Below are 19,117 nucleotides of genomic sequence, written 5' to 3'. Positions count from 1 at the left end.
CCTGGTAACCACCAAACGGTTCTCTCTGTCCGTGTGTTAGTTTATCTTCCATATATGAGTGAAATCATGCACTGTTTTTCTCTGTCTGGCTTATTTCGCTTAACATAATACCCTCCAGGTCCATCCATGTTGTTGTATATTGGACCATTTTGTCTCTTTTTATGGCTGAGTAGTATTCCATTGTATGTATATACCACGTCTTCTTTATCCAATCATCAGTTGAGGGACCCTTGGGTTGCTTCCACTTCTTGGCTATAGTGAATAATGTTGCAATGAACGTAGGGGTGCATAAGCCTCTTTGGATTGTTGATTTCAGGTTCTTTGAATAAATAGCCAGTAGTGGGATAGCTGGATCATAAAGTTTTTCTACTTTTAATTTTTTGAGGAATCTCCATACTGTTTTCCATAGAGGCTGCACCAGTTTGCATTCCCACCAGCAGTGAATGAGGGTTCCCGTTTCTCCACAACCTCTCCAACATTTTTTATTTTTTGTCTTGGTGTTTATAGCCATTCTCACGGGCATAAGGTGATATCTTAGTGTAGTTTTGATTTGCATTTCCCTGATGATGTTGAACATCTTTTCATGTGCCTCTTGGCCATCTGTATATCTTCCTTGGAAAAATGTCTGTTCATATCCTCTGCCCATTTTTTGATCGGGTTATTTGTTTTTTTATTGTTCAGTTGTGTGAGTTCTTTATATATTATGGAGATGAACCCCTTGTCAGATATGATTTGCAAATATTTTCTCCCAGCTGGTGGGTTGTCTTTTCGTTTTGATCCTAGTTTCATTTGCTTTGCAGAAGCTCTTTTGTCTGATGAAGTCCCACTTGTTTATTTTTTTCTTTTGTGTCCCTTGTCTGAGTAGACATGGAATTCTAAAAGATCCCTCTAAGACTGATGTCAAAGAGTGTGCTGCCTATGTTTTCCTCCCGGAGTTTTCTAGTTTCAGGTCTTACCTTCAAGTCTTTGATCCATTTTGAGTTAATTTTTGACAACACATTTTATTATACTTTAGCTATTAATCCAAAATATCTGTCATTTTTGGATAGTCTTTTAGAAATATGATTTATTAATTTCTTTAGCACTTTATTGCCAATGACAAGTGTGACTTGCTCCAAGCCATCTGCTTTGATTTGGGAAGCAGCCTATTTACATTTGGTACGTTTAGGTGAGTGGTAGCAGAGAAAACTACCTGGAAGGCCTGTGTCCTTCAGGCACAGCAGAGTAGAAGAGCAGTGAAACTGCGTATTCTGAATAGCACTTAGGCAGAAGGAAGCCATGGCTGAAAGCATTAGGAGGTGGAATGGGATGTACACAGGACAATCTCTGAGGCTAGATGTGGGAGGAAGGACAGGTTATACCACTAAAATGAGGCTCTTACTGACTTAGATCTTTATCTATACTCAGATTCCTGAAGCCTAAACCCCTTTTCATTGCTCCTGTCTAGTTCTGTTGGATTCTGCTCCCATCGCAAGAGAAATAAAGACTTAGTGTATCAAGTTAAACTGTGAATAGGTTTTCCTGTAGAACTATTTAGTGTTAGATTGTAGCAGTTAGGTTTCAGTATAATACTATTCATTTGATAATTTACTGATAAGAAAGTTTTTTGAGTTCACTTGGGGGACTGTAAGCTCATCCTTATAATAGTTATCAAGTATGTTACATTTTTTAAATATGGAAAATGTGTCACATGTCCTCATTTCCAGAGCAGAACCTGAATGTCCTCAAATTATTGCATGTTACTGTTTTTTCAGGTTTGAATAATCTTAAATCATTTTTCTCTTGTAGCATCTTAAACTTGTACTGTTTAGAATTAGCATATAATTCATTGTCTGGTCATGTTGAGAACCTGAATGACTCAGATGCCTGCTGGAGAGACATCTGCTTAATTGAGGAAAAGGAAACTCATCAATCACCAAATCACACTCTTACTTCCTCTTACAGTGCTGCCTCACTGCTCTAAGATTAGATTCTTTCTTGTTTAACTACCAAATCAATGCAGTAATATCCTAACTACAAGTGTATTTAGATGGAAAACAGTTATTATAATATCTTAGAAAATGGAGAAGTAATTGGCTCTTTCTTATTAGCTACCTAGCTACCTATCTAAAAATGGCTTCAGATGAAAACTACTTTAAAAGTCATTTTGAAATACATGCTGTCTAAAATCCTTTGGTAATTTGTTGTAGTCAAACAGTTGTTCAAATAATTTAAAAATATATAAACTCATTTACAAAATTGGAGAAAGAAAAAAAAATCCTGAATAACCTTGTTATTTTAGCATCTATTACAGTTCTGATATGTTTCTATATTGTTCTTTATCCCATACACATTTTAAACATTAATTCATTTAACAAATATTTATTGAGTGCTTGTTTCGTCAGGCCTTGTCCTGGGCACTCAGAGATACAGCAGTTACAATGTCTGAACTCTGTGGAACTTATATTGTATATATAAGAAACATATTAAGTATTTAATATGTCAGGAGGTAATACATATTAGGAAAGAATATGGAGAGTAGAGAATTGCTATTTTATAGAGAGTGGTTAGAGAAGACACTTGTGATAACGTGACATTTGAGCCAGCTGAACGAAGTGAGTGAAATATGTAGATAACTGGAGAAAAGAATTTTATGAGCAGAGATACCTGGAAGAACATAAGCCCTGAGGCAAGAGCTTTCTTCTGTGTTAAGGAACAGCAAGGAGGCATTGATCATAGTGTGCATACAATTTTGTATTTGTTAACCATTACATTTGTAAAATATAGATTCATTCTAAGCAACAGAAGCTTCGTTAGGCACCTTAGGAAAGGGAAGCAAAGTAGTTTAGTGGAAAGAGCGTAAGAGTAGTAAGCATGAGGCCTAGCTGGGGTGAAATGACCTATATCATAGAGGTTTAAAGAATCGGAATCCTACAATGACTAAAATTATCAGCATATGTTGGGGAGAAGCTCAGAATTCCATTTGCCAAAGGAAATTATGAAAATAATGAAACATTGTTCATCTGATAATAAATTTTCCCTATGGCTCTGAGACCTTGGACCTCATTTCCTCATGTATAGGTAGGCTTACACTAGACTTCACTAAAGGTCTTTTAATAACTTTTTGAAAGTTATTTCTTGTAACAAATAGAAAATGGAGGGCAGCCTCCATACCTTCACTAACTTCCTTTTAAACTACCTTTTAAAGAATTTGAGTGCAGGTGCTTTTGTTCAGAGCCTTGTATTGTTCTTTTACTTGTTGGGTCCAGGCATGTTCTCTCCCAAAACCTGATCACACCTGTGTAAACTGAGCATTGTATCTGAAAGGATAGCTAAAATTTACCTACAAGAATATAGGATAACAGTGTCCTACTGTACATTGTCTTACCTACTGAGAGGGCGTTTATTGTCACCTGCTTAGAGGGTATGCAGTTTGAAACCAAAAAAGTCAAAAGCCCTTAATTGAGCTATAGATAGAATCTTTCCTTACTGTTACTGAGGTGGTATCCAGAACTTCACAATTCCAGAATTTAGGAAAAAGGGTGCTAGCTTTAAGTCTATTTTAGTGTGAATAAGCAGGGAAGGCAGGAAACCAAATACTGCATTTCCAAAAAAATATACTCACTTCTAAAATTTAGATATTGGCCCATTTTAAATAGGCTTTATAAGTGTTGCTTGGATCCCTAGGTCTGTGCTTTGTCCAGGTATTCTCTGTATTTTAAAAGGAGACCAAAAAGGGGGACCTTTTCTCTGTTGGAGATTTTTTTTGAGCCCTATGAAGTGAAGATCTGATTTCTTGTTGTTGTTGTTGTTGTTGTTAACAGTCTTCTAGATTAAATTATGTTTAAAGGCTGTCCAATTTTTTTTTGACACAAACTATCCCAACTTCTAAGATATGTTCTTGACCTCCTCTTTCCTTATTTTCAGCCAAGAAAGAAGCCTGGCTGACCCCGTTAGACATGGAGAATATGACTTGTCACAAGAGAACATCCTAGTCTTGTGCATATTTATTTTATTCTGGTTAAAGACTTTTCACCCATACTGTAGTTTCACAACCATAGGCATAAGGTGGAAAAAAAAAATCTGAACTAGAAACCAAAATTAACCAGAAAATCTCCATTCCTCAAGCATGCCAATTAACTGAGTGATAGTTAGAAACCCATTCTGTCCAGAAATGGTGGTTAGACTCCATGATGTGTTGCTCACTCTATCAATTGTTATTGTTTCCCTGAAGCACTTTGAAAAGAATTCTGAAACTTGTGATTAGGTTTTGGGGAAAAGCGGGGCAGTTGATCAGTGACATATACCAAAATTGAAAGAAAGACCATAGTAAATTACATGCCACATCCCTGAACTATACTCATAACTGATTCTCCAAGGAACAATTTCACCAAACACATCCTATTGATTGTTTCCTTTAATAATGCTTTTTAAACTTTTTAAAGACTGTGAAATATTTTAATTTTTCTAAAAATGTATGCAAACAATATAGCAAGCACCCATATGCTGACTACTCAGATTTATTAGCTTTTGACATTTTGCTTTATTTTACTCATTTTTTTTTTTTTTTTAAGAAATAAAACATTAAAGATAAAGTTGAAGCTTCTGCTTAATCCTGTTAAATTAGAATTTCGTATACAGGTTTTTATTGTTCTCCTGGGGCCTCCTGATTCTCTTCCTACTATAGTTAATTGAGAAAGAGCTAGAGGGATAAATATTTTGACATGTGAAGTTTTTTTTGCATCTTATTTTTAAAAAATTAAATTCAACTTGATATAGCCAGGTAAAATGAAAAATTTTTTCATTTGCTTAAAATACCTTCTCCTGGGGATATAAATGAGTAATTTGAGGGAGTTTTTTAAATCAACCATGTTTTGCTTAAAAGTTTTCAGCAATATAGCAAGTCTTTCAGAAGTTTTATGTGTCTTATATTGTTGGAATAGATTTCTTTCCCATCTTTTCCCAAAGAAAGCCTTTTTCAGGCAGTAAAAATAATTTAAAATGCTTACGCAAACACTCATATCAGATATTTTCAAGTAATTTTGTGAGAATCACAGTTGTAAACAAACCAACAAAGAGAAATCTAATTAAAGGAGGTTTAGATACAAGAAAGTAGTTAACTGCAAGTTACTGTAATTAGTATAAGAGTTGATCAGCATAAGACTTGATTATGTCTCTGTTGTAAGCTCCTAAGGGGCTAGGTTCACATGTTTTGTATCTTCGTTGTCCACCCCACCCTTGCCCCACCCCCATGTAATTAAGAATTCAGTAAAATTTACCAGCCAGAACTCTGCCTATAGAACAAAGAAAAGGTGGCATTTTTAGTATTCAGTCAAATTTTTCAGACCTGAGTACTTGTCCTAGCCAGTAAAACTAACTGCATAATATTTGCCAAACACCACAACTAAGAATTTTTAAAATCTGTGAAATAAGAGTTAGATTATAGCCAAGCTCACCCTCCTTTTTTTGTTTGATTGGGGGATCTTCACTTTATGATTTAACTATTTTTATAGCTAGACGTTTGAAAAGGGTGAAAATTAGACTTTATGATAGTACAAATCAAGTTCATTGTTCAAAGTGCAAAGATCCCTACAGATTACATTGTTTCATTGGAATTTTAAAATAGTAAATTATTATTATGATATAACTGGGTCATTAACTGGCACTTGAAATCTTTTGTTTGAAAATAAATTGTTTTTAAGAAAAGATTTTAGCCTACCTAAGGTGGTCTTTGTTACTTTCTGCTGTAAAACTGTAGTCAGTATTTCTGGCATCTTGTTTACTTGACTGTTGAGTTTAGCTTTAGGTTTTGGAGAACAGAACTGATAGTATCTATCTGCAAAAAAGCTCAAACTAAGTAAAGATTCTTTAATTTTCTGTTTGTTTGCTGGAATTAGGTAGCGTCATACTCGGCTACATTTTAGTTAAATATAAAATTCAAATTCCAGTTTTCAGGGGCACTTTAATTCTAAAGATTGTAAAATACAAATAAAAATGAATTCCTAAAGCAGAAACTTTTGAGAGAAAGATGCTTTAAGCTGTAAGCATTCTAGAAGTTCAGACAGCTTTCTACAGGCAATGCCCATTACACAAATAAATCCCGTCATATTCCAAACCTCTGAAGCTCTGCTGTTGCCTTTGAAAGGCACATTTTTTTTTTTTTTTAATCTCTAAGTGCAGAAATAGAGGAAGCTGTGAAAAAAAGCACTGGAGGAACTGATCTTGGAGCAGAGTAGGGCCAGTGCTAACTTTCTCCTCTGCTCTGCCTGAATTTTTCTTTCACTTTGTTAAAATCTGTGAAAGATTAATAAATTTTGATAAGCATCTCTTAAAATGTATATAAATAACTTTAACAACTAGTTATTTGCATCAGTATGAATCATGTCAGTGATACTGCTTTTCTCAGAACACCTGAGATAACTATCCCAAAAAGTTTGTATTAGAGAATATGAAGATCATTTTGCAATTTGGAGCACTTTGGGTGATAGGACAGCCTAGGGGAAATGCTAAAGTAGAAGATTTAACAAAACCTGAGGAGACTGAAGGGGAAGTGCTAGGAGGTGTGTGAGGAGGACACAGAAAAGTGTAACATCAGTATTTCAAATTTTTGCCTAGCATTCACTCTTCCCAAAGATAAGAGAGCAGAAGCATCTTCTTCCTCTTCTGTTGTACTCTCTGATTTCCTGCTGTTGGGATCCAGAGCTCAAGCTAGTACTATTTGGATTATAAGTAAGCTGTATTGTCAGGTAATTGGACTTCTGTGGACTAGCCTGAGGACCCGGTCCACCACTGTTGTGTTGAACTGTACTGTCCAATAGAAATATAATATATAACATATTATGTGATTTAAAATGTGCCAGTAGCCACATTTTAAAAAGTAAAAAGACACAAGTAAGATTAAATTTAATATATTTAACCCAGTAAATTCAGAATATCAGTACAATGTGTGCTCAACATAAAAAGTCATTAATGAGATATTTTTTTTCCATACTAAGTCTTCAAAATCTGGTGTGTATTTTACACTTATAGCATATCTCAATTCAGACTAGTCACATTCTAAGTGTTCACTAACCAGTGGCTATTGTTTTGGGCAGTGCAAATCTAGAACATAGTTTTAGAATGAAAATGGTTCCCAGCATCCATCCCATCCCAAGACAAAAATTTGGAACACAGTCTAAAAACTCATTTGACCTCTCTGAGTCTTGGTTTCCCCTTCTGTAAAAGTAGGGAGTTGGACTAGGTGAGCTCTAAGATTTCTTTCAGTTCCAACATTTGTGTCTAGAGAAATGAACTAATGGCCTTTATGGCATTTTTATGAACAATATCCCCCAGAATTTCTTCTTTTATAATTAAGCTATCATTGTTCAGATTCAATTAAGAATTTTATTTTGTTTGAGCATAAGCTAGTAAGTGGTAAAGCTGGGATTCAAACCAAGGTCTGTCCTTTATCACAAAGCTTATATTCTCTCTGCTATACTGTATTGCCTCCCTCTCAGCCCCAGGAATTTTCACAGTGCCAAGGTAGGAGATGAACTGTTGAGATTAATTACATTTCAGTAAGCAGCAACTTCATTATTAAATACTGATAGCCCTATACTGTGTTTACTAATTATCATGAGTTAGTTTAATAATTTCTTTTCCTCACATTCTTTTTCTGGACCATCAAACTTTGTATTAATGTTTCTGATTTCATACTCTTCTTTGACTAATCCCATGGCGCATCCCTCCCCTTGACTCCCATGGTAGTTTACAGTGAGGAGAGCCAGAAAGTAGCCTTGGGGTAAAACAAATTAATTGACTGTTAAGTCCTTTAACTGTAAGATCCAGAGGACTGATAGTCTCAAGAAGAAGTTTGCAGTGGGACTTTGACTCAACAATGATTGAGAAGGAAAGAGGCTCTTCTTCATCTATCTGTTTTACCTAATTCCCAAGGTAAAGACTGTCTTCTTAAAAAAAAAAGAGGTTGCAAAACTAGTGACATGTATGCTGTATGCATGCCAAAGGTCTGTTTTCACATGGTATTTTCCCTTTTTTGGCAAAGGAGTAAACCTTTAGAAATTGGGAGATTTCCCAATAAATGATAGATTTCCTATTTCTTTTGAAAAATGAGAAGATCTAATAACACTGGGCCCACATCTTTCATGGAGCTGACTAGCTGCTGCCTCCCTGAGATGGGGCAGTGGGCTATGCCAGTGCCCCCACCCTCAATCATCCTATATTCTCCCACTGCTCTCATTTTGCGTTTCCTGCCTGGGCCTGTGGGTATTTGAATTTGTGACCCCTTTTTTAAAGTGTTCATGATAGAATCAGCAGAATTCTAGCTTGTTTACCTACACTTGCTGCTCTGTGGGCAGTCATTTTACAGCTAATGAAGAGACAGTACAGTGTGTTAAATCATGCATTTAAGCAGTTCCTGGACAGTGTTTAGAATGCTCACAGATCCTCAAAGGAAGGGGAATAAATATTTGTCAAGGACCTCATATTATACTTGACAGTGTCATGTCTTATTTAACCAATCATAATTCTGAGTGGTAAGTAGTAGTATCATTTTATGTGTTAGGAAAATGAGGCCAAAGTCACACAGCTAGTAAGGGGTAAAGCTGGATTCAGGTCCCAGTCAGTCTTTTTCCAAAGCTCCTGTTCTTTTTTTTTTTTTAATTTTTATTTATTTATTTTTCCCCCAAAGCCCCAGTAGACAGTTGTATGTCATAGCTGCACATCCTTCTAGTTCCTGTACGTGGGACGCGGCCTCAGCATGGCCGGAGAAGCGGTGCGTTGGTGCACGCCCGGGATCCGGACCCGGGCTGCCAGCAGCGGAGCATGCACACTTAACCGCTAAGCCACGGGGCCGGCCCTAAAGCTCCTGTTCTTTCCACTGTAAGGTATTGCCTCCCTCTCAGTCCCAGGAATTGTTCACAGTGCCTAGGTTGTATACTTGGCCTCCAGTGCATATAATCCCAGTTTACAGGCAGGGAAAACATTTCCATCCTAACATGCGTTGCCATTTTTATATTATATTAGAAAAGTTGACAAGTGCTAGATAGATAGTTCCTTTGCTTTTACTTAGTTGCTTGTGCTGCTTGACAGTTGATAAAGGAATCAGTATGATATTCTGATCTGTCTCTAGTGGCAAAGGAGAGCGCTTTTTTTTTACTTTGATACTATCCCTGACCCATTCCCTTTGCTGGACGTACAGTCTCTTCTAAGTGGTGATAGAAGTATCTATTAAATGTTTTGTTTTTATTTTTTGTTTGTTGTTTTTTTTTTATTTTGCTGAGGAAGATTCACCCTGAGCTAACATCTGTGACAGTCTTCCTCTATTTTGTATGTGGATCGCCGCCACAGTGTGGCCACTGACACGTGGTGTATGTCCATGCCCAGCAACCAAACCCGGGCCGCCAAAGCAGAACACGCTGAACTTAACCACTAGGCCACCGGGCCGGCCCCTAAATGTTTTATTTTTTCATTCAGAAAGTATTTATGTCACACACCTCTGATCAAAGATCCTGGCAGAAATTCCAAAGGACAGTATATCTGCCTTTAAGAATTCATTTTTTTTTTTTTTAAAAAAAAACAACTAGAGGGAAAATTATATAACAGATTGACACCTATAAGAAAGTAAACTATATAAAAACGGACAAGGAGGTACAGATAAAGATGATTGCAGAAGAGAAATGTTGCAACTGGTAAACATTTAGTTATCATCAAAGTTCAGCTATGTTAAAAATCATCAGGAAGCAGAGCCCACTCTTAGATTCAGAAGTAATAAAGACATACATCATGTGGTGTTAAAACCAAGACGTGGGAGGTCTTAGCCTCTTCTTAGATCAAACCCTGAGTCCGAGCACACTGTGAGTAATAATATAAAAATAACTTGAACTTCTCACCCATATTAACATGCACAATTTTTTTTTGTGTGTGAGGAAGACTAGCCCTGAGCTAACATCTGATGCCAATCCTCCCCTTTTTTCTTGAGGAAGATTGGCCCAGAGCTAACATCCATGGCTATCTTCCTCTGCTTTATATGGGACGCTGCCACAGCATGGCTTAACGAGCAGTGTGTTGGTGTGTGCCCGGGATCTGAACCTGCGAACCCTGGGCCGCCGCAGCGGAGCGCACGCACTTAACTGCTTGCGCAACCGGGCCAGCCCCAACAGGCACAATATTTTAATATGACTCTGAAGAAATACTTGCAGATATTCAGCAAGTAATTGATCTTTCTTCCTTCCATTGTTTGCATTATATAAATTATTGAGTTACTATGTACTCTTCTTAGAGACTTAGGTCATTAGAGATCCTAAGGTTGTATCAGCCTCTAGTTGATGACCACATTTTCAGTCTGTTTCTAATGCTGTTTTCGTATCATGCCACACAAGTTGGCAAGTGCTAGACATTTCTTGTACTTTTGTACTCAATCTCTTACTTTCTCCTTCCCCTTTAGGTTCTTTTGTAATCATTTTACAATCAACATCAACATTTATTAAGCCTGTCTATATGTAGGTCATTGGGATGCTAGGGTCAGGAATGGGTGTGTTTGTTTGTTTTTTTAAAGGCATAAGAAGCGATCTCACCTGTTTAGTTAAGTGAAATATTGTTTCCATTTATAAAAAGTGTACCATAAATATTGATTGTAGACTTGTCTGTTTAACATTTTTAGTTTTAAGCTATTGCAGATCTTATAAACAACTATTGCTCTATATAAATAAAAGATGTTTTAGAACTTATACTGCTAATTTGAAAACTGTTTCCCAGCACTGTCTTAAAAATGTTAGTGTATTATTATTGAATTTAATTGTTCAGACCCAATGCTGATTTGTAGGCACAGTTGTGAAGTGAGGGAAGTTGGTCCTCTTTCCCTCCCAGCTCTACTCACTGCCGTGTGTAGCAGAGCTCTTAGTCTCTCTTCGTGTCCTGACTTACGAGGGTGTTTGACTCCTCTCTTCATGGTATATTCTGAGGCCATGTTTTTTTGTTTTTTTTGTGTGTGTGTGTGAGGAAGATCAGCTCTGTGCTAACATCTGCCAATCCTCCTCTTGTTTTGCTGAGGAAGACTGGCCCTGGGCTAACATCCGTGCCCATCTTCCTCCACTTTATATGGGACGCCGCCACAGCATGGCTTTCCAAGCAGTGCGTCCGTGTGCGCCCGGGATTGGAACCGGCGAACCCGTGGCTGCAGCAGCGGAGCGCGTGCACTTAACCACTTGCGCCACTGGGCCGGTGAGGCCATGTTTTTTGTATGTCGTTAAACATCAGTAGGTTGATCAAGTAGTGTGGCGGGCATGGTTGTTGTCTACCCTGATAATCTCTCCCTTCCTTTCAACTGTCAGAGAAATTTCCGTCACAAAATTATTTTCTTTTTGCATTTTTCTACCTCAACTTTCCTGGCCTTCTTGTTAAAATGTGTCAACTTAAACAGATAAATTATATTTTAATTATGAAAATAGTTATTCTCATTTAAGGAAATGACCAATAGTTTTTTCCCACAATGTTTTCGACTAGGTCTTTATACGGAAACAATTATATATACTGAGACTAGAGCTCTGAAGTAGCAATATTTTGTCTTGTTTTTATTGTATCACATAATAATCTATTTTTCTATAATTATTCAGAAAATACGTCTGACTTAATTTTCGTCTTGTGTTTCAACAGAAGGAGAATACATTAAAATGTTTATGCGAGGTCGGCCAATTACAATGTTCATTCCTTCTGATGTTGACAACTACGATGACATCAGAACAGAACTGCCTCCTGAGAAGCTCAAACTGGAGTGGGTGTATCCTTCTCTGCTATGACAGCAAATTTGTTTGCTTTGTCTTTAGTTTAAAAAAAATTAGTTTACCTAACCTCTCTCAAAATTCTCTTTCTACCAAAAAAGTAAATATGATAAACATAACAACCACTTGAGAAAGTAAAGAGATGTCATCTCTAATCCTTTTCCTATTAAAAGCAAATTTAAAACCACCAAAATTAGTATCTTCTGATAGGGCAAGCAGTATTCTACGAACATCACACAGGTACTTGTGGTGTGGTAGAAAAGGCATCGGACTGGAATCAGAAGACTAGTGTTTGAATCTTGTCTCTGCCACTTATTCCCAAAGAATCTTACTTTCTTCACTTATAAAAAGAGATTAATAATCCCTACTACACAGGGCTGTTTTAAGAATTAAATAAGAAGACGTTGGTTAATCATTTTGTAACCTGTAAAATAATGTTTATTATATCAAGAGCCCAAATTAACAAGGTTGATTCTAATTCCAGAATTAATTCCAGAATTAACTTCTTCACAGCCAGACTTTTAAAAAAATGACCATATAAAACAGCCTCCCTAATTTCGCTTAGAAATTCTCACTTCTCTTAGAACCTCTAAGAAACTCTTAGTGAAGCAGAAGCGAGCTAATAGTTTCAACTTGGCTTTCTATCTCCATTCTCCTATTCTCTCTTCCCCCACCCCTTGAATCATTTCCTCCTTTCTGTAGAAATTATCGGGAAAACTCACCAATCCTGTAATTCTATACAACTTTTTAACAGACACTCTGCCTACCAAACTGTGCCTGGCTCTCTCTTACTCATCATTTAGGTCAAGCATACATGTCACTTTCTCAAATCGCCCTTCTTTTAATCTCTTTTTTCTCTCTCTCTCTCTCCATTTAAATTAGGTCCTTCTTTTATGCTTTCTCCTAGCGTCCTGTTATTTTTCTTTCCACAATTTCTAATGATACATTTGGTGTTTATTTTTGTCATCTTTGCCAGAGCATAAGCTCCAGGGACACAAGGGACCACATTTGTTTTGTTCAGAACTATGTGTTCAGCTCTACGCCTGAGACATATTAGGAAATCAGTATGTATGAAACTAAGATTTAAGCGCATAAAAGACTTGGGGGTTCCCCACGGGATAATGGCAGGACTTTAGTTCTTTATTTCCATTCAGTCCTCTTTTCGTTATACCTTCCTGATTCCCTTAAGTATCTGTGAAAAAAATTGTTAATTTTAACACCTTGAAAATTATGTTTATTAAAAACCTTGACTCTTTCTTTTAAGATATGGTTATCGAGGAAAGGACTGCCGAGCTAATGTTTACCTTCTTCCTACTGGGGAAATAGTTTATTTCATAGCGTCAGTAGTAGTACTATTTAATTATGAGGAGAGAACTCAACGACACTACCTGGGTCATACAGACTGTGTGAAATGGTTGGTATCAGTTAACATTTTTGCTTTTTTTGATTTCATGCTCTCTTTTTTTTTTTTTAATTTGGCTTTTATTGGAAATGATTTCTTGTGGAGAGCTCAGAACTTAAGGATATTATGGGCATTCTGTAGAATATATTTTAAAAAGAAAAAAGGACTTATAGGCCTCAAATGGTTGGTATGGTTATCAGCAGCAATAAAACATATTCCCTATAAATCTCGATTGAGACCTCTTCTGCTTTCTCAGATCCTTTATGATCCTTTTGTTCTGGCCTATAGTATCAAATATAAGCACACTGAATTTCTACAGATTTCTGAGAGTGGTTATTGGTTACTGAATATTTATTGAGGACTTATTCTATGCAGATAAATTTTGAACTTCAGGCTTTTGGGGAGAAAGAAATCATGGCAGAATAAGGATCATAAGTATCTGATAAGATGTCAAACCGTAAAAATGTGAGAGCTCCTTTTAAGTGGTTAGACATATTTTAAAATTACTCAATTTTGCTACTTAAAGTTAATTGTTTAATGCTTAAATGCATTATTTTCCAACATTTAAAAGCTTCTCTCCTCTATGTCTGTACTATTCTGGCAACTATATCTTTATCTAGAAAAAATTACTCTATAACTATTAGAATATTATGTAGGTATTGTTAAACTTTTAGAGATGATTAAAATATTGCCTTTCACACTTGAAGAATAATATATGTACAGAATTCTTTATTACAACATTGTTTGTGATAGTAAAGATTGGAAGCAGTCTAGATATCCTTTAGTTGGGGACTAGTGAAGTTGTGGTGTACCATAGGTTACCATGCAGCTGTAAAGAAAGAATGAGGAAACTCTTTGTGTATTAATATGGAAAGATGCCTAAGATACGCTCCTAGGTACAAAGGTTGAAGAACAGGAAAATATGCACAGTGTTCTACCATTTGTTTAAAAAGGAGGTGGAAAATAAATGTGTGTCTTCGCTTCCACATATATAAAAATTTTCTAGAATTATCAATAAAAAGAAACTGATTACAGTGATTACCTGATTGGGGTTGCAGGGAGTGGAGATAGTAGAGGTAGATGAGATCTGAGCAGATAGGGCAAGGTAGAAAGAGACTTTTCTCAATATGTCTTTTTATAGCTTTTGATATTTGAACCATGCAAATGTATTATCTAATCCAGAAATTGTACTCTTTAAAATGTGTTTTAAGAGATCTGAATTAAGTATGGCAAAATGTTAACATGTTAGATTTTCAGTTACTTTTAATGTAGTTGACCTCAGTAGAAGACATAAACTATTTAAGAGGAAATAGAATTAAAGAAACATATTGATAAACTCTAGCCTCCTTAGTAATAGAAGAAATTAAGACAAGATACCATTTATACCAAATTATCAAGGCATTTTAAAAGATGTAATTCTCAATATTGGGAAATTATAGTAGAACTTTTAAAACTTTTATTTTTTATGACAATTTAAATTGATACTATTCTTCTGGAAAGGAATGAGCACACGCCAAGAACAAAAAAATCTGTATTTTCAGTTGAGCTTACCCCTTGGTTGCAAGATGTAGAAGGATTCTAGATATGGACGTGAAGACATCTTTTTAAAAATTTTGCTAGTCACTCATATGTTTATCGTGAGAAATTAGGGCATATATGCTGCACTGTTTTCGGTTTGTACTTAAAAGTTACTTGCCCTAAATTTGACTTTATAAGAGTTTAACATTAAGAACTAATTGAAAGGTTAGAGGCACTATGTGTGAAGGTGTTCATTGCTCTGTTCCTTTGTAGAAATGCTGGAAGAACTAAGTCAATAATATGGTAAGGACTAAGGATTATATGGCAAAATGGAAAAATACTTGTATTTTAACAGATTAAAATTACACAATGAAATATTGCATCTTCACTATAATAAAACCATGTAAATATGTATACCTATGTGCAGTACTAGGAAGGAACTTGAACAAATGAAAACTGTTTAATTTGTTATCATGCCACAATTGTGAATAAATATTTTCTTCAAATTTAGTGTTCCCTTAATTTGTTCAGTTTAACCAAGAAGGAAGAAGTACAGCTGAAAACTTAGAAAAGAAATCCTTTAAATAATTGATGTTTATTTGCTTTGCTGAAGAAAATTAAGCAAATTGGTCACAGTGAGATTTTTTTATGATTAAAAACTATTTGTTTAAAAGTTGATACTAAAGCATATTTCTGCTGTTTTACATTTCCTGTATTTAAAATTGGTGTTAATACTGATTTTTAGCCTTGCTATACATCCTGACAAAATTAGGATTGCAACTGGACAGATAGCTGGAGTGGATAAAGATGGAAGGGTGAGTGACAGTTTTATGCATTCTGTACCTAGTGATTTTGCTATTAGAATGGAATTGTTTGTAATTTTAACCACACTTGTTTATTTTGTTCTTTAAAAATTTACTAAGGGATTTCTAGTATAAGCAGGGGAGAAAATATTAGAACATAAGAACATTACAAAAAACAAGAGAATCATACTGCTTAAATATTTTTTTCTAAAAGGTAAGTGTTCTCCCTAAGGAAACTATTTACTTGTGGAAATGGGAAGGCTGATAAACTTCTTACTTTTTTCTTAATAGAATAACTTTCGATGTTTGCCAGAAGGTACTGCAATTTCCCCAAATTGATGGACCTCTTGATTTTATATATGACTGGAACTGATAACACTTAAAAAAATTTTAGTTACTGTCCAATATTATTAAATTGGCTTACCTAACAAGTTCCTTATTTGTAAGGATCAACAGTGAATGTTAATAATGACTGATTAACATATGTATGACTGTACTCCTGACATTCTCTGGCTTCAGTTTCTTTAAAGCAAAGGAGTTGGAGGGGTTATAGTGGATGACTTCTCAAACCCCTTCCAGTTACAATTTCTGTTTAAGGACTGTTTGCTTTGCAATTTACTGGACTCTGATAAAAGAATTGAAAAAAAAATATTATTTTCCCGGGAATGGAGGTAATGCTAAAAGCAGGGTATCCAGAGCAAATTTGCCTGGTTTAGAATGCCAGGGTTAGGCTCCATCTTTTGATAGCTGTATAACTTTGGGCAAGTTATTTAACTCTCTGTATCCCAGTGTCCTCATCTGTTAAGTGGTAATTATAATAGTACATGGCTCATAGTGTTATGAGGGTTAAATAAATTAATACATGTGATGCACTTAGAATAGTATGTGGCACGTAGTAAAGACTCAAGTCATTACTGTTATTATCACTGTTATTTCCTTATTTTCATGGTATGGGAAGAAAATACCTGCTCAAGATTCTTTAGGGCATGTCTAAATGTAGTAACTATTTTAAATTAGGTATTTATCCATCCTTATTACTTTTTAAAGATGGCAGACTGTTCTTTATGATAGTGGTATTTATTTGCATCCACCTGAATACCAGTTAGTCATGCTATCTTGTATTTTTCCTCTTGTTTTTGCAGCCTCTGCAACCCCATGTCAGAGTGTGGGATTCAGTTAGTCTATCCACACTGCAAATTATTGGACTTGGAACTTTTGAGCGAGGAGTAGGATGCCTGGATTTTTCAAAAGCAGTAAGTTACAATTTTTAAAGAAGTAAGAAGTTGCACTAGGACGCGGAAAAGAAGTTAAGCTCAGTTTTGTGTGTATGTGTTCATAGAAATTGATAACTCTGAATTGAAAAATGAGATGTTAGCTATTGCTTAGCAACGGCCAGCATTTTATCCTAAGTACTAAAGTACTTTAGTTTCGATAGGATCCAGGATATTACACTTAATTATACTTAATTTTGTTCTGTCCTGAAATAGGATTCCAGTGTAGAAGCAGGAAATGGTTAGAAGAATACATACATAGCGTTGTACAATTGAAGCAAGCAATAGGATGTGCTTTTGCTTCAGCTTGAATCGTGGAGATCTGTTTTACTTAGAAAATTCAGACATGAAATTTGGCTGATTCTGCATAAATATTGGCTTTTCTTAGTGTCATGTTGGAGCAAAAGAAATAGACCTTTGTATTCACTAAAATCATGAATTATCTTGGTTCTGAATTGATGACAACATGAGTTTAAAATTCAGTGTCTGGCAATCTTATCTAAGCCTTGAGGGTTTATTCTGAGGGGAAAAATAAAACAGGATGTTACTCATTTAAACATTCTCTTTGTTCTTGAAGTATATGTAATTATTATAGAGTATACAAGAGACCTTCTGCATTTTAGAATCCATAATTTTTAATTTCAAATATAAATATCCCTCTAGGTTTTATTGGGCCTCATTCATACTTTAAAATATATTTATGTGTTCGTATTGTCTCTTCAATTCCTAGCTATCAGCAGCTGTATTCTGGATTATGGGAGTTTTGTGGGACATGGAGAACATTTTTAGAGCATAAAGATAAATTTGAATGGATTTAGAAACTCTGCTAGCTTGAAGGCACTGAATGTCAAGGGTCCAGTGAGTCAGGAATTGGGAGAAAGGCATTTAGAAAAAGAGATAAGAGGACAGAAAGGAAATACTTTCACTACCTTTATCCCCCCGACATCTCTATAGCAGGAAGCATTGTCATCTTGTTGATACCATTGTTACAATGTGAAGACTGTCTTGGATTGCCTCATACTCTGACTTTTCCTAGTTTAGATAATCATTCCAATACAGACTAAGAGAAAGATAAAGAGAAGAGAGTAAGGTCTGCCCTTCCTCAGTACCCTTCACTCTTCACCACAATATTTTTTTGTTCCATAGACATCATAAGGCATGTACTACAAATGCTATTAGAAAAAAATAATTTTTTAATATCATCTGCAGTTCTTTTTCTTAAACTGGGAGACTTAAAGTATGTGACTGAAAATGGTTTTTGGAAAATAGGAATTTAGATATGTTTTTATTTATCTTATTTATTCATGTTACTGTAAATCAAGTATATCATGGAAAACTGAAATTGGCAGATTTGAAAATAGCAATTAATTTTAGCTTGTTCTATCAAACTGTCAAAACACAGGAGCAAAGTTAGGAAATTATGTACATTTCATGTCTACCTCAAGGGAAAATACTTGAAATACAATCAGCAAGAAGGAAGCATAAGATGCAGAAGGGATTAGGGTAACCTCAAAATGAATTATTTGCTATCTCTGAATCATAGAAATGGCTAGATGGCAAGTGGAAATCAGCCTAAGGAAAAAAGTAAAAATAGAAAGTATTTTTTATTTTATTTATTTTTTATTTTTTTGTGAGGAAGATCAGTCCTGAGCTAACATCCATGCCAATCCTCCTCTTTTTGCTGAGGAAGACTGGCCCTGAGCTAACATCCATGCTGATCTTTCTCCACTTTATCTGGGACGGTGCCAGAGCATGGCCTGGCAAGCGGTGCCTTGGTGCGCGCCCGGGATCTGAACCCGGGCCGCCAGCAGCGGAGTGCGCCCGCTGAACCGCTACGCCACGGGGCTGGCCCCAGAAAGTATTTTTTAAAAAGAATTTTGATTATATTTCTGAAGAAAATACAGTCTTAGTAAATAGTGTAGCGTATTCATTATGTTTCAAGGAACCATGAGTTTAAAGGATTTTGGAATAAGTTAATGTTAGCAGTTTTAAAATATGCCATTTCTTCTTAGAAAGTGAGCCTTATCTGAGAATTGTAAAATGACTTTAATTGACTTTTCTTTAGGATTCAGGTATTCATTTATGTGTTATCGATGACTCCAATGAACATATGCTTACTGTATGGGATTGGCAGAAAAAATCAAAAGGAGCAGAAATAAAGGTAAATCAAAAAATTTTTTGAGTATAATTTTTTAGAATATATTATTTGTTTTGCAGATCCTTGGAAGTATATTGAATATCCTTAAATTGCAACAGCACACCAACTGGCCAGATTCATCAGATTTATTGATTTGTCATCATTCTTATGGTATTAAGAATACCATTCTTATGGTATTCTTTTTTTTTTGGTGAGGAAGATCAACCCTGAGC

At 35.5% G+C, this 19,117-nt stretch overlaps 1 protein-coding gene across 6 annotated transcripts in view; it reads left to right on the top strand.

Annotated features, from left to right (window-relative positions):
- Positions 1–19,117, top strand: part of EML4 (EMAP like 4) — a 161,456-nt gene that overhangs the window by 96,623 nt on the left and 45,716 nt on the right. For all 6 annotated transcript variants that reach the window (XM_058551357.1, XM_058551355.1, XM_058551358.1 and 3 more), the window contains 5 exons: positions 11,629–11,752; positions 13,018–13,167; positions 15,419–15,488; positions 16,619–16,729; positions 18,813–18,908. In XM_058551357.1, the coding sequence (XP_058407340.1) occupies positions 11,629–11,752; positions 13,018–13,167; positions 15,419–15,488; positions 16,619–16,729; positions 18,813–18,908 (551 nt within the window). The remainder of the gene's footprint in view (positions 1–11,628; positions 11,753–13,017; positions 13,168–15,418; positions 15,489–16,618; positions 16,730–18,812; positions 18,909–19,117) is intronic.

This window comes from Diceros bicornis, chromosome 12 (genome assembly GCF_020826845.1).
Source record: "Diceros bicornis minor isolate mBicDic1 chromosome 12, mDicBic1.mat.cur, whole genome shotgun sequence".
Lineage (NCBI taxonomy): Eukaryota > Metazoa > Chordata > Mammalia > Perissodactyla > Rhinocerotidae > Diceros > Diceros bicornis.
Note: the sequence above shows the minus strand (reverse complement) of the source record. Positions and strands in the feature narration are given on the sequence as shown.